The following is a 15,922-nucleotide window of genomic DNA, read 5'->3' as shown; positions in this document are numbered from 1 at the left end:
ACAGCCGTTTGTCCGTGGACGTGTATAACTTTACTAACTGAAATAATCTTGGACTGCACTCAGCACTTGAGAGGATGGTAGAAAGTTGCCTCAGGGCCCCATATCCCAGCTCCCAGGCTGTCCTTGACCATCCATTTATGCATCTGCAGTACGTGCGGACTCAAGGTACAGACCTTGAGTCTGAAGTGTCTAAATTCTAGCTCTGACTGCTTCTAAATTCAGCTGCTTCCTCTGGATGAGACATGGAATCAACAAACATATTATCATGACTGTCATGTGGCTTTCTAGGTCCCCTAGCACATGGCTGGACAGTATGGGTACTTTCTAGTTTGCTCTCCCCCAGTGGCATGCTGTCTCCTATTTGGTGTTGGCAGGTATTAGGCTTTCCTCTCCACATGCTGTTCTTTTCACTGGAGCGTATTCATTGAACAAGTTAGTGAATTACTTTTCTCAAATATGTTTTTACAGCAACTGCCTTTGACCCATTTGGAAGTAGCCCTAAGCAAACTGGTCCAGACCTCCTGGGTTCCTTTCTTGGTTCATCAAATGTCACTGGTGATCCGTTCCTTCAAGCAACAAGAAGTCCTTCACCAACTGTGCACAGTGATCCCTTTCACATGGGTAAGAAACTGAGGCTCTTCTAGTGTATTTAAATAAACATGAAATGCTGCTTTGTGATGGAGCCATTACGTACAAATTGATACTTAGCACGAAATGAGTCTAAACCACAGAAACTCTGCTAAGCAGGAAAGAGCTTTTTGTCTCTAGATTTAAAGCATGTTCATAATTTGAAGTGTGGTAGGATGAGAATTATTATGCTCATGTCTCATTCTTAATTAATAAGCCATTTGTATACATGGAGAAGAGACCACTAAGAACATCTGCCTACATATGCTTGTGGTTATGAGGTCTCATTTGAACCAAACTACCATTAATTGAGCTAAATAGAGCACAGTATATTAAGTGCGCTAAATAAGCCCTTTGCTGCTTTAGTCAAAGGGCATCTACTTCCTTCAGATTTGATAGTAATCCTGGCCAAATTCACAGTTAAATTTGATTCTTATTTGAAGATACAGCGAGGAATTTTTTTTTCTTTGGATTTTTTTTTTCTTTGGGCTTCTTTCTTTTGCTTTGTTTGAAATACTGTCCCTTAGTTGTTTCCTTTAGTCTCCTCTCTCCCTCACCCCAAACTTTTAATATTGTAGCCTTCTGTGACTGAAACACATCCAGATACAAATTCACCTGTTCATGATCCGCTAAAACATGCCCCTGGGGTGGGACAGGCTCTCTGGAAAGTCAAAATGACAAAGGAGGGAACTAGGACGCTGCTGGCACTGTTTATATCCTTGCTTTGCCAGACTTGGGTATCGGATACTAACTCTGTGAATAAGATGTTTGGGTCACACTTGGAGCTGGCTGCACTAATGAAAGGAATTTAAATGATATCCCAGCATGATGAGGTACTGAATTACAGTGCTACTGCCTATGAATAATGAAATACTGATAGGGTGAACTGTGTAGGTGTGCAGACTTTATTCGATACCAGGTTAAAGGAAAGCCTGTGCTTTCTCTCTGGTTTATGTGTGTGTGATGTTTTGTTTATTCATATTCTATACTGAAAAGGGCAAGGCTGGAAAATACTTCCTTGGGTTGGGATGTATTCACAAAGACCAGAACCCATGTGTTATTCTGGTGGTAAGGTTTTATGTATATGGGTATAAAGCCACCGACCAAGTCTGTGAACACTATAAATCTGTCCTTCCCCACCTACCTCTCTACACCATTAGATCAGAAATAAAGGCTAAATTTGTAATGCTTATAGTTGGGAAGAAGTTCATTTCTGATTAGCAAATAGTATAGGCAGTACAGTAGCAGCGCTTCTTTTCCCTTTCACCCTATTCTTCCTAGAAGCTGGAATACATTGGTTTTGCTGTATTACCTTGAGGTATTTATATGTAATCATTCTGCTTAGCTTCTAGCACACCAACGGTTTCCATTCAACCAGATGTTTCAGGTGCTTGGGACTGGCCCAGCAAACCAGGTACGTATCACAGAAATTCAAGACACTTAATGAAAAACACTTTAAGGAGCACTGAGAGAGGAGAGGCAGATGGAAGATACTGCCAATGCCTGAAAAGAATTGGCTCCCACTGTCTGCTACTTAGCACTTGGCTGATGCAACAAACCTTCCGAGAGGATTTTCGTTAGTTTTGTCTGAGCTGCAGCAGGTATGCTGAGCGCGTTGTCCTGCTCTCCCAGTCATCTGGATGAGGATCTGGCAAGCAACTGCCAAACTCTTTCTGATTCCAAAGTCCTTTTTCTTTCTTTTTTTTTTTTTTTTTTTTTTTTTTTACTCAGACCAGGGCCCAAAGTGGGACAGCTGCTAGCTGAGGGTGTGTGTAGCTGTGCTCCATTCCAGCGTGGAGTCAAGAGATGGACCTGGGATGTGCTATACATAGCGGGGATACCACTAAATAGCATGACCCTTTCTAATATAGGGAGAGTAAGTACATCCTACCAAAACTTGCTAGGCAAAGCTTTTAGTTTTAAAATAGAGTAGTTCTGACAAATGGATTTATCACTATAGACAGTCTGGGAAACATTCTAGTTGCTGAAACTAGTTGTAAACAGATGTGCAAATAGTCTCATTCAATCTTGAGTCAAGACTTTCCTTAGAACCTAACAATACTACACTCAATTTTAACAGCAGTTTGTAACATCAAGTGACTGATGGGCCTATGTGAAACTAGATTTTTTTTTTTTTCTTAAAGGTGGTCTAGGTGTGGGAAGCAAGTCAGCTGCCACCAGTCCTACAGGATCCCTCCACAGCACTCCCACTCATCATCCTAAACCTCAAACACTGGATCCATTTGCTGATTTGGGCACTCTTGGAGCAAGTTTAGCAGGTTTGTTTTTCTTATAAAAATTATCAGTTTGCTCCATTTTAGAGAAATAGGATGAACAACCTGGGATGTGACAAAAATCTCTCTGGGTCCTTTCAGGCTGACTGCATGAGTGTTCCTCTCGATCGTGCTTCCGGTTTTCCCTTCTGCCTGATTCTCCATAAATTTTTGCAGATATGTTCCTTTACTGATCCTGCATCAAAAAACCTTGTCGACAACTTGTTGGGACCTCAGTGCAGTTAGGCTATATAGATCGCAAAACGTAACATGCTTCTGATCAGTCCCAACAAAGTCTCTGGCTAAGGATGCTGCTCTGTTCGCCTTTGACTAGAGCACTGTTGCTAGTGGCCTTGGAGTGCCTGAAAACAGACTTTGGGTCTTAAAAGCTATTGGGGTCCTTGAGGACTTGTTCCTTTTTTTAATTCTTTATGAGGAAAACCTATGGTATCTCATTAGTCTGCCCCTAACTCACAGCACTGTCTGAAGGTGGAGTCTAAACCCCTTGCCTGTTTTCATTTGCATCTGCTACAAATGAGCATTTGTTTGACTCTTCAACAAGCATTTTCTCCTTGTTCTCTCTTACGAAATGGTCAGCAAACCCTAGGCCCCAGTGTTAAAAAGGCAATTCTGATCAGCTGGCTTAAGTTTTCCTTAAAAATCCACATGTCAGCTTCTGAGTCTGATAGATTTTTTTTTCTTTCTTTCTTTTGTCACTGCCTTCAGTTCCTTGTAAGCTATTGTGGTTTTATCTGATGTTTGTTTTCTCCTTTGCGTCAGTACCAGCATGGTTCTGGAATTAGGTTTCCCAGTTCCCTCTGCTGGATTGCTCTCTGCTCTGCAGGAGCAAAATAAAAAGTAGGCCAAGCCTTATGTTAAAGCTATAGAAGTTGTATTTTTGTGTTGTGTTTTTTCTTTCTTTCTTTTCTTTTCTAAGTTAGGGGTCTTAAAAACAAATGGAGACTTGGCATCCAGAGGATATTTACTACATTTTTGTAGTTCATGATTATGTCAAAAGCACTTGCCCCAGTTTCCATGACATGTTCAGAGTCAAAGTTGAGTTTGGATGTTAGTCTCAAATAATAAAAAAAAATATACTGCATGTTTCCCACCACAAACTAAATCAGAGGCGCATCCCCTCAGGTAATAAGGTGCTGAAGAACACAGGTTTGTGGCATAACATCAAGACAGCACAGCATAACTAGATGATTTCCACATGTGTCAAGCTGATGCTGCCACCGTACCGCAGGAACTGTGGCTCACAGCTGCTGGCTGCACCTAGCTTTTCCTGTTCCCTTGCCAAGCCGCTACGCTCATTCCTGTGCAGGCTTGTAAGGTCGGTGCTGTCCTTTAAGCAGCTTATAAAGCAGTGACAGGACAGTGGAAGGGTCTTACTTGAAATTACAAAAACAAATTTGTAGCAGAGCTGAAAATAGAAGCCAGCTGCTGGGGTGTTTTGTTTAGGTTTTCTTTCTAGTAGGCCAGGCAGCATCCTGTTCGCTAATGCACACCATCACTCCTTCCCCGACGCTGCAGGTGGCCCTTCGTTTGCCAGTAAACCAACCACCCCGACGGGGCTGGGCGGAGGCTTCCCCCCCTCGCCGCAGAGACCCTCTCCCCAGCCCATGGGCAGCACCAGCTGGCAGCAAGGACCGGGCTACGGCTGGCAGCAGTCGCAGACCAAAGCCCAGTCAAGCATGCCACAGTCTTCTCCCCAGAACAAGCCCAATTACAACGTGAGCTTCTCAGCAATGCCGGGAGCACAGAATGAACGTGGAAAAGGACCAGCTAATGTTGGTAAGCATTTGAGTTCAGCATCCAAAAGGCTGGGTCTTTCTAGTACTGCTTAATGCTCAAACATCTAAACAGGTTAGGATCTGAGCAAGCGTGTGACCCTGATCATCTGAGATACAAAGCTCAACAGCTCTAGTTGTCTTGTCCTAGACTGTGAAGTGTATTTAGGAAATCTTGGATTGTGAACGTGCCTGATAATTCTGAAGTAACATTAGGTGGTACCTCTTTTGTGAAAACCTGCACATCGTGAGCATTAGACTGTTATGGTGATGTGTGTGGGTGGCTTAGGTGGAAAAAGTGTTAAATAAAACTATTTTGAGAACAACTTCAGCTTCTTGTTTTTTAAGATTCAAAACCAAAAGTGTCTGCAGATTTCGAAGATCTGTTATCTGGTCAAGGTTTTAACGCTCACAAGGACAAGAAAGGACCCAAAACAATAGCTGAGATGAGAAAAGAAGAAATGGCTAAGGAGATGGACCCTGAGAAATTAAAAGTAAGCCGTATTGTGGTTTATTATGCTCTTACAATCAGTCCTTCTCATCGTGCTGGAGACTGCTTGCACTATTGCCCCGGAAGGGTGGAGGGAGTTAGGAAGTTGTCAGCCTTCCTGAATGTGAGGAGATAGCTGAGCAAATCTTCCAGACCCTCTAGTGCCACAAGCTATTAATTGCCCTGTTTTAGCACTTTATCTAGTGCACATCCTCCACTGCAGTGCTGGATCCCTAGTACCGGGCAGTCTCTTATGCTTGCCTTCCATAAGGTATGTGTCTAAACTTGACAGCATCATAAATTGCTGTGCTCTCCATTGACGTTGCAGTTAGTTAATGCGATCAGAAAGACAAAGCAAAGTCCTAAACTGTAGATGTTGGAGGAAAAACTGGAAGAATCTCCACTACTTCATCAGATTTCTTTTTTCTATTTAGAAAAAAACAAATTTGAACAAACCTGGTCTGTAGTAGCTTCTTAAAAAAAAAAAAAAAAAATTGTACCAGATAAATACCAAAGAACATCTCTGCTAGTCTGCAAAACTCAGGTTTTGGCTAAATGGGGGATGTTCTTTCAAGGAGTAATATAAAAATTAAGAACAGACTGACAAATATCTTCTGATGGCTTTCTAAAGCTTGGATTGAAGTGCCAGCTACTCCTTGCAGTCATTCCTGTTCAAATGGAGAAACGTTTTTCATCCTGGAATATGTAATATAAGGCATAACCTAAGAATTCTTCTCTCCAGGTCCTGGAATGGATTGAAGGGAAGGAGAGAAATATAAGAGCCCTGCTGTCCACAATGCATACAGTCTTATGGGCAGGGGAGACCAAGTGGAAACCTGTTAGTATGGCAGATCTTGTAACACCAGAGCAAGTGAAGAAGGTCTACCGGCGGGCAGTACTTGTCGTTCATCCTGACAAGGTAAGGTTTTCTTAGTTTCATCTCGTTCAGAAACTTTTGCGGTTCTCAAAAATAAGGTGAACAAAGTGTTAAATGTTAGCTTAATTTATTGGTCCAAACACTTTCTAGTTGAAAAATGTGGTGAGTTTTTAAATGGTGAGAACTCTGACAAAGCAAGCCCCACCCAAGACTGTGCTTGGTTTAAGCCTCTCCAAGCAACAGGGATTCAGATCTTCAGCTTTCCTTGCTCTTGCTTTGACTCAGCCATAGTGGCAGGACAATAGTCCAGAGCATTGTGCGTGCTACAGCAAAGTGCAGTGTGATAAAGGCATATGAAAGGACAGAGGCCTTAAAATCATGCTTCTAAAATGGAAGAATTAGGTTATCCAACTATCAAACTTGTCTTATGGTCTAGCTGCTTATGCATGCCAGCTGATGTACAGTGAAGCAGTACACTGGGAAATGTTACAGTGAGGAGGCTTCCACTAGTAAGCAGCGGTCTTCAGGGCGATGGGCAAGGCTCGAAGACGTAGGCTGCACAGAGGCTTGCAGGGATGCTGCTTGTATCAAGCTATTGCGTTAAGCGGGAGTGCTCTTGTGCAGTCCTAGTGGAATGCCTCTTGCAAACTTAGTTTAAAATTCCGTATCTCCTCTTGGGGCTGCAGGGCTTTACCATAAACTTGTGGGATTATCTGCTCTGAGGAGCAAGTAAGCAGCACTCCGGAAGAGTAGATTATTCTTGTCAAATATAACTGAAAGCTATTTGCTGAAAGTAAACTGTAACTGCTTGAGAACCTAGCTGTTGAAATGTCACTTTATGTAGTCTGGCTCGGTAGATGTGATACCCTTTTTCTGTTTTTGTTCCAGGCTACAGGGCAGCCATATGAACAATATGCAAAGATGATATTTATGGAGCTAAATGATGCCTGGTCAGAATTTGAAAACCAAGGGCAAAAACCCTTGTATTAGGTATTTTATCAGTCTCCGCTGCAGACCTGTGCTAGTGCTTGTATAGTCTCTTGTCACAAATGTCACAGATCAACCAAACTCTGGCTGGCTGGAAACTGAGATGTTTCAGAATATTGAGAGCCTAATACTTATCATGAAGAACAAGACAAAGGTTTCTTTATACTTGTATCTTGAATCTTGAGCTCAGAGGAACTCTAGCTGTGTGGCTTGCCACGTGAGAGCTGCAGGGTTACAGTTTCGTTTAACTTTTTCTTTGTTCCCCCTAGACTCAAGTGAGGTGAGAGAGAACGTGTTCTGGAAAAGGCGGAATTGTTTTGTCCCTGACACCATGTAGCTGGTGAATTTCCTACTTTTTTTTTTGTGAATTGTGATATGGCAACACTTCAGTTGAGTTCAGTAACTGGTGGTGAAGCAGCCACTTTGATGTACTTTCTTCCTAGGTTTGGGTCAAACTTTATCAAATTTAAGTGCTCAGATGTGGTTTACACACAACACTCACCATTTGCTGCTTAATTGCTCGTATAGTATGCCTGAATAGAGACAAAGCTGAATTCTGGGTAGATCAGTGTGGCAGCTTATTGCTGCTTTTTGCATTAATACTATACTTCACCTCACAGTCCAGCAGTGAAATGTGCAGAAGAAATTCCACAGCACAGTGTCTTTAAAGCAAACAACAAGTATTTGATGTTAAATGGCACCTTGTTGGTTTGTTAAACAGCAGTTTTGGGGAAATAGTGAATTGGGAGAAATGATACTCTCCACTTTCACAGACGGGGAAAATCATTGGAGATCTAGTATATGCTTTTGAAGTTCTCCTTAACAGTTAAAGCCATCAAACAAAAATGTCAACAATTAAAACCCTGCTGCATCAGTTTTAGAAAGTTCCTGAAGGATGGGTAATACTTCTTGTGAGGATTCAGAAGTTTGCTCGCCTCACCTCTGTGCCTGGAGCAGCTCCAGAGCACTGGGCAAGGGCTCGCGACAAAATGCGGCGTGTTGCAGCTTTGCTCCTCGGACCCCCAGGTGGAAGCTGTCCTGCAGGCATCTGTGGGCCAGGTCTGTCTTGGAGGTAAATACAGCCCAACTTGATTATCTTAAAGCTTGCGTTGGTCTAAAGCAATAATAGTCACAAGGAGGCATTTCTGATGCTAAAGCTGGAGTATTTTTCCTAGCTAAAACACAAGTTATGCTCTTCACCCCAAATTCTGGATTTCTCCTCTTGTAGGATAACTAAAACTAGCAGTTCATTTACCAACGTGTATCTGTATCTGAGCTTGGAAAGGGCAGATATTCAGAAGATAGGCAGGAAATCATCCAAACTTACTGTTTAGGGAAATGGTTGATATCTGATGTGAATCTTTAAAGTTGGTGTTTTTAAAGACAATCCACTTGTTGGTGAACTTAAATTTTCAAGTGGCAAAACTCTTACTGCAAAGACAGTGTGTCAAAGTACATTGCTCTCTGTATAAAGTCATCCTTTTGTTGTATTGGTCCACTATTTACTACTACTAATCGAAAATGTGAAACCAACACATAGGTCTCCTTTTATATAAAAGACCTTAAGATAATAGTAACAAACTGGATGTTATTTATTAATGTTTTGATCCAGTATGTGCTTGTCTTATTTAAAGCGATAACCGGAATGTGAATCATGTTCCTGTGATTTGTTGGTTTATTGTTTCTCATTTACATTTGTAGATATTGTGACCTATGCCTAATAATAAAAAGGATCTCATTACTATAATGTACTTTTTTAATAATGAGAACAACATTAGCTTTATATCAAGTTTGTCATGGCAAACAACTCTGGATACTCATACATTCACAAAATACAGATTTGTCATTTATCTACCCTACCCAGCTTAAGTTTTGATTACTCCCATCCCTAATGTTTTTATGGATGCATGAAAGTATTAGGATGTATGTTATACCAAAATAGTTAACTTAAAAAAATGTCATATCTGGTAGTGACAGAGGTTATCAATGTTCAGGCTTACTGTTTGACTAAACTATTGTAATTTTTGTAAATACAGTATATACTCAATGAAATTGTGACTGGTCTAAAATATTTGTATATACATTAAAAAGCTCAAATTAATATTTTCAGATAAGTTTTGTGCTTGTGGGGGGAGGGAGCCCCTGTGCCGTCTTGCTTTAAACACGGGTCAGGGTGACGGCTGTCTGCAAACGGAGATTTCTTCCGTCTGCCATGGTGTAAACATGACTAATGCATCTGTCACCGCCCCAGCATGGGGCTGGGCAAGACCTGCTTGTCCTGCACGTGAGCATAACCATAAATTACTTATCTGGCTTGTTTTTTTTTTTTTTTCTTTTTACTTCCTCAAGAAGGATGCTAAATCCTGTTACTGGGCACGGGTTAAAGGAAGGGTAAAAGCTCTGCGATGGGGGTAAAAAGCCCGGCCTTCCTCGTACGGGGGCTGGGGGGGCGTTATCCCCTCAAAAAAGAGATTAATTTCTTTAAACGCCACGATTATATAAATACACATCTCGTTTTGTTTCTGTGTTTATGCGTTCACTGTTGTTGCAGGCCTAACGCGCATCTCCGTTAGCACACCCACGCGCAACCACTTTTTAGAGCGGTTTTTCCTTTGTTTTGGCCCAAACCCTCCTGCGGGGGCGGGTAACCATGGCAACGGGCGGCTCGGCGCGCACTCCCCCCCTTAAAGGGCGCGCCGCCCCTTTCCCAGCGAGGCGGTGGCGGCACGGCCGTGCCCACGGCGGGGCGACGCGGCCTCTTTAAGGCGGGGGGGGGCGGCCCCGTGATGCGGCAGGTGGGCGGAGCCAGGACCGGAAGGCGCCCGTCACCACCTCAGCGCGGAGCCCCCCGCGGAGGCGCGGCGCGTCCCCCCGGAAACATGGCGGGCATCAAAGGTACCGAGGGCGCCCGGGGCCCCCCGCCGCGGTGGGTGAGGGCGGGGGGGAGGTCGCGGCTCGGAGGTGCCGGGAGCGACGAGGTCGGAGCCGCGACCCTCCCCCGGCGCCCTTCCCCTGAGGGAGCCGAGCCTCGGGGCGGGCGAGGCCGCCTCACCGCCTGCCTTGTGCCGTTGCAGCTCTCGTGGCGCTCTCCTTCAGCGGAGCCATCGGCCTCACCTTCCTCATGCTGGGCTGCGCCCTGGAGTCCTACGGGTGAGCCCCGAGCCTGCCCGCCCGCCGCCTCTCCTGGCGGGAGCAGCTGCCTTCCCCCCTGCCTTCCCCCCTGCCTGCCTTCCTTCCCCTCTTCCTTCTCCCCTTCCATTTAACCAGCTTTTTTCTCACAGACCGCCCTTCGTTTGGGATATTTATATAAAAACACGCGTGCTGTGTGTGGGGGGGGGGGATTGGCTCTTGGCCTGGCGGCACCTCGCAACTACCGTAACTCTCTTTAAGCCAAAAAACCACCCATACTTCAATAAAAACTACGACTCCACGTTGATTATGTATTTTCTTCTTTTTTCCCCTTCCCAGTGTATACTGGCCGTTGTTTGTCCTAATATTTTACTCCATCTGCCCCATTCCCCACTTCATTGCGAAAAGAGTAAGCGATGACAGCGATGCGGCCAGCAGTGCCTGCAGGGAGCTGGCCTATTTCTTCACAACCGGGATTGTGGTTTCTGCTTTTGGATTCCCTATCATCCTCGCACGGGTTGAAGCGGTAAGTTTTGCTTGGTAGCTTTTATTGCGAGAAACCAGTTATCGAGTATTGCAGCGCTCTTTATAAACTTTCTCAAGTGCACTGTTGCTCCTTTTTGACCCAGAGGAGGCATTCTTGTTTCTAAGTTTTGACTTTTATTTCATTATTTTGAGTGTTTCTACGTTCCAATGTAAGTAATCGCACTACTGAGGTTTGTGATTCTGCCTTTGCTGCTTTTTGACTCCAGCAAAGGACTTGTGGGATTAGAGTTGTCCCTTTTTCCTAACTTTGTTTTAGAGTTAACACAAGATATTGTCTCCTGCTACATCTCAGGCTTCCGTCATCAAATTTTGCATTGCTTCTTGTGCCACCTTTCTTATTTTTATCTCAAAAATATGTGGGTTCTATGTTTAAGATATTGATAATTTGGCAACTAGTGTGTATTTTCAGCTAAAAAGGAAAAGACCAACCATCCAAAACGGCTGTTATGGTTTTTAAGGCATTCCCTTATGCTTTGTCCCCTGAGTCTGAGAAAATCCTACTAGCTTCTCTTTGTCTAAATTGCTCCTCAGTGGTGAAATTTTGTCACTTCTCTTTGTAAGGCAAAGAACTCTTTCCTCTTCTATCCCAGACTACCCAATGACATTTTTGGATTGTTTGGTCTTTCCTCGTTGGTCTTTCAGTTTTGCTTAAACCTTTGGGTGCTTTGTAATTCACTTGTAATGCACCATTTCCCTGACGCTGCATTATGGACCTGATAGTTGGCAGAACCAGAAATGACCACGAGGGGGAACTCTAAGTCTACAGTTACTCAAAATAGCTATTCTATAGCTCATTCCTAGCAATATTTTTAAGAGTAAAATGTTGTTTATTTAAGTAGACTTAGGCAGAGACTTTGCTGCAGAAAGCTACTTACCTTCAAGGCTACATACACTTCTCCATGTTCGTTACTTGCGTTTACTTGAAAGACTTTTAGTTTGATGCACAGTAATTAAAAGAGAATGCTAGTCTCACTAGGATTTCCTATGATTTATGTACATTTTCCTTACTGAGTGGGTTGTACGGCAAGATAATTATTTTGTCCTAAAATACAGCATTATCAGCCTGCTTACTGAAATCCTGTGTTAATAAAATGAATGGTTGCTAATTGAATAATTACACACACAAATTATTTGTTGTTCATCTTTCTTCCTTAGGCTTTTAGCACCTTTCTGTAGAATTTTGTTTAGTTTATCTAATGCAAATAAATAACTGGCCTCTATGTATCTTATAAGAAATGCTTTGATTCTTTTATTTCCTTGCATTTCAGATCAAATGGGGAGCCTGTGGTCTGGTCCTGGCTGGCAATGCAGTCATTTTTCTTACTATTCTAGGCTTTTTTCTTGTATTTGGTAGAGGAGATGACTTTAGCTGGGAACAGTGGTAGGACATCGCTCTGACACTGGTAATGTTTTACAGAACATGTTGCCATATGTAAACTGTGTGTGTGTGTATGTGTATATATTATAATGTATGTACGTGTGCATGTGGAGAAGTATGTATGTGCATACACATGTAGTCATATGTTATCAGTTCATAACATGCTTTTTAAAATGTGTCAGTCAAAGGGGAAAGGCCTTGTGACAGCTTTCTTAAAATGTATTCAGTAAAAGCTGGAATCAAAATTGCAACTTTTGTCCCCAAATATGTTTACAAAGCATTAACTGTTTTACTCATTTTTCATGATATGTGCATTAACTTTTTTTTGATCAAAGTAGTATCATTGACACATGTGATGTTGGTCAGCATGTCTGTTTTTTAATAGTGTAATCAAAATAGACTAATACAAAGATTATACTATTTACTGTTGTTCAGCTTGATTGATCTTTCTGCTTTGATCAGGGATGAATGAGTATTTGTTTTCCATTGTAACTTTGGTAGTTTTCTTGATAACATAAAACCAAATGTATGTTATACTAACTGCTTTCCTACATAATGAAAGAAAAAGAAAATAATAACTTCAGTTAAAAATGCTTCCTTCCATTTATGCTGCTCATTTAGCTTCCCCCCCCCCCATAAGGATATTCTGGTTTTGACTGTATCCAACTTAAAACTGTGGCTATATGTTGGGAGTAATCTCATATATTCTAATGCCTCTTGCTGTGCTCAGACCTGAAATAACTTCTTTCATAAAGGTTCACAAAAGAAGATATATTTGAAACTGCTTTCACAGTCTCAGGACATTGATAATCTCAGTGTAGTATACAACTATATATTCTTACGTGTGAAATACCTGAATTACAAAGAAGTGAATGTTCTGCTGGGAGATTCCTAACTTAGCAGAAACTGTAGGACTTGGTATTTCCTCAATTCTTAATGCTTTTAAAACATGCTTACTGAAACTACTAGTACTTATGTCTGTTAGAAAAGATTGTATTAAAACACTATTTTAAAATGGCATTATCCTGGTAAATCTTCACATAATCACACATATAAAAGCAAAGTTTATTACTGTTTTGGCTTGGTGAAGCCTTCAAATTGTGGAGGCGGGTGACTTTAAAGATGCATTCTGATACAGCCCTAATTCTAGAGGACACTTCAGTAATCTGAGAAAGGGTGCTGAACAGACACACACTAACTCATTCTTTCGTCGAAAAATGGACATGAAGTGATTACTAGTCCCTGAAGTAAGAAACTGAGCACCTAGATAGGATATGTTTTAATATTCTAGCTCTTTAGGTTAGCAGATTATGAATAACTTTTTATAGTTGTAAGTCAGTCCATAGGTGATTGCTATCACCCTGTGTAGGAGTGAGGGACTTTGTGTCAGGAAGTAATAGAATCAACTCTACAAGATCGCATTGGTAGAGATGCCACATGCTTTTTTTGCCCTTAAACTATGTGGAACTGTCTGTGCTGCTCTTAATTTTAAGTTCTCGCAGTACTAGTGTATTGTAAAATGATGTCCTGTAGACTAGTGGGCAGAGCAAAGGTTCATAAATAGTGAATGTTACATCAGCTTTCTTGATGCAGGGTCTTTTGTTCATGCTCAGGGCTCTAGAGAAAAGGTACACAAAGCATTCTATAGTGCAACTAATGTCATGTCACTCTAAATAGGAGTAGAATATCATGCTTCAGGAAGGTAAATAATTCTCATATTTGATTAGATACAAAACTGTTAATTGTATTCTTAAATTTAAAATATACATGAAGTTAACCCTGCAGTGTTGAGGAATGCTGAGTACCTGGATTTCATATGTATTTCTAGACTGTAATTCTTGTAAAAGAAGAATTAACATTAAAGGACAGTTATTTTATTTCTGAATGTTAATACTTCATCACAGGTGTAGCAGGAAAATGCTTGTAAAGATGCTGGATATAAGCAGGTTCTCTTAGAAGGGTTTGTTTTATTTATTTCCCCCCACCCCCGACTTCAGGTGGAATCTGTTAGACCCTACTGATTCGTCCTTAATGTTGTAAAGTACTAATGGGGTAATTGTTCAAATTACTGATTGAGCTGTTTAGTGTAAACGTAGATTCCATTTATAGGCTTTATAAGCTCTGATTTGATTTTTTTTTTTTGGGGGGGGGTCTTTCTTTGTCCTACACTACAACATTTCTCATTCAGATTGGTGAAGTAAAACAACAACAATAATAATACAAAAAATTAAGTGCCTGATTCTGCATATGGCTGTTGAAGTCATTGCTAACCATTCCATTTAACTCTTGTTAAAATATTTATATACTTGTAGGATTAAGTTCTAGGGTTTTTAAGGGTGTCTTGTATTTTCACTTCTTAGAATTTGTGTACCAAAGGCTGCAATAGAAGGCTTCGGAGCTGTTAAATTACCATTCAAATTTTGTTTTAGAGACAGGGGAATAAAAAGCAGTGGAGATTTTTTTTTTTTTCCTTAGATGAGAGACTATTTATTTGTAGAATTTGTTCTAGCTCTGTTAATAAATAGTGTGTTTGTGACTGACTGAGACTGGAATACTGGCGGCAAACACATGACAATCAAAAATGAAAAGGAGGACTAGAATATACAGCCTTGAAGACAGCTTGCTTCTTTGACAGATTATTATATTTCCTTTGGATGATACTGTGGTTGGTGGGTACCTCATGAAGCAACAAGCAGATCTTGAATGGAGAAAGTGAATGCTTTTCTTTTTTTCCTTTTGAAAAAGCTATATGCACTAATCCTCAATGTGAACTTCTTGCAGTTTTCACCAGAGATGTTTATTTTAAAATGGTTTATTTCTAAAATTGTATTTAGTATAGGGTTTAAATCACGGGATTCTTCTTTCACCTTCTTAAAAGTAAATTTGCTTGATTGCAGTTTTCACCAGAGATGTTTATTTTAAAATGGTTTATTTCTAAAATTGTATTTAGTATAGGGTTTAAATCACGGGATTCTTCTTTCACCTTCTTAAAAGTAAATTTGCTTGAATGAATTGTCAATGTAAATAGGCTAAAAAAATTCTTAGTATTTTTCATCAAGAGCTTCAGTCATTCACACAGACCTGCTGCTCTGTTGACCAGTACTGGGCATACTGTCACCATCTACCAGTAGCAATCTACTGTGGTTTCTCTGAAATTATTTTCTTATATGAAAGTGAATGCTGTGTATCTGAAGTGCCTTAATTTCAAGCCTGTGCTGATTTTGTAAAGACACATACATGGAAATATCACTATCTATGTTTCATAATCAATTGAAAATCTGTTACGCATTTTATAAAGCTTGTCAATTAATCATGTTTTCTGAAGTTCAGCAGTACAGCTTTTATAACTTTTGTAAACACTATTTTCCATAATCGTCAGGTTCTTGAAATGATGAAGCATTAAAATATGGAAATTAAAACATACTCAACTTTTCCTTTTAAATTGCCTAATAAAACTGAGTAAAGATGCATGATGCTCAAGTATTTGTCCTTCTTAAATTCACAGAGCTGACATAAGACTTTTATAAAAGAGGAAAGACTAGAGAAACACCAAATGGTGTCCTTCATAATGGTATAGTTGCTGTTAGAAATGGCTAAGGTGGGAGGTTAATGAACAGTTCAAATGTTTATTTTACTGGAGTTCACATTTCTTAATTGTTCTGTGGTAAAATGAGGCCTTTGAGTGGATTCTCAGGCTCTAGGATCCCTGGGGTTGTTTTGCCAGGTGTTCTCTTGTCTATGTCCCTTCATTTCTGCAGACACATAGGAAGTGCCTTGTGGCTCTTTGCTCTGCGATGGTTTTGGTTCCAGGCTTGCTGGTCA

General features: G+C 41.0%; 2 protein-coding genes across 2 annotated transcripts in view; both read left to right on the top strand.

Moving 5' to 3' along the window:
- The window catches only part of DNAJC6 (DnaJ heat shock protein family (Hsp40) member C6), a 39,768-nt gene extending 30,637 nt beyond the window's left edge, over nt 1-9,131 (top strand). Inside the window, exons 13-19 of the mRNA XM_062581013.1 lie at nt 469-621; nt 1,973-2,041; nt 2,772-2,906; nt 4,437-4,697; nt 5,042-5,187; nt 5,926-6,102; nt 6,949-9,131. Of these exons, the coding sequence (XP_062436997.1) occupies nt 469-621; nt 1,973-2,041; nt 2,772-2,906; nt 4,437-4,697; nt 5,042-5,187; nt 5,926-6,102; nt 6,949-7,050 (1,043 nt within the window). The 3' untranslated portion in view covers nt 7,051-9,131. The remainder of the gene's footprint in view (nt 1-468; nt 622-1,972; nt 2,042-2,771; nt 2,907-4,436; nt 4,698-5,041; nt 5,188-5,925; nt 6,103-6,948) is intronic.
- Nucleotides 9,132-9,853: 722 nt separating this feature from the next.
- On the top strand, nt 9,854-15,580 carry LEPROT (leptin receptor overlapping transcript). The gene is made up of 4 exons (XM_062581875.1): nt 9,854-9,942; nt 10,122-10,197; nt 10,516-10,702; nt 11,991-15,580. The coding sequence occupies exons 1-4, from the start codon at nt 9,927-9,929 to the stop codon at nt 12,105-12,107; spliced, it is 396 nt and encodes a 131-aa protein (XP_062437859.1). The 5' UTR covers nt 9,854-9,926; the 3' UTR covers nt 12,108-15,580.
- Nucleotides 15,581-15,922: the final 342 nt, after the last annotated feature.

This window comes from Rhea pennata, chromosome 8, assembly GCF_028389875.1.
Source record: "Rhea pennata isolate bPtePen1 chromosome 8, bPtePen1.pri, whole genome shotgun sequence".
NCBI lineage: Eukaryota > Metazoa > Chordata > Aves > Rheiformes > Rheidae > Rhea > Rhea pennata.
Note: the sequence above shows the minus strand (reverse complement) of the source record. Positions and strands in the feature narration are given on the sequence as shown.

Bases quoted from the DNA above. Each gene is read 5' to 3' on its own strand.
- LEPROT (XM_062581875.1), top strand. The intron at 10,198-10,515 runs GTGAGCCCCGAG...TCCCCTTCCCAG, and splicing joins TGCGCCCTGGAGTCCTACGG to TGTATACTGGCCGTTGTTTG. The intron at 10,703-11,990 runs GTAAGTTTTGCT...CTTGCATTTCAG, and splicing joins TCCTCGCACGGGTTGAAGCG to ATCAAATGGGGAGCCTGTGG.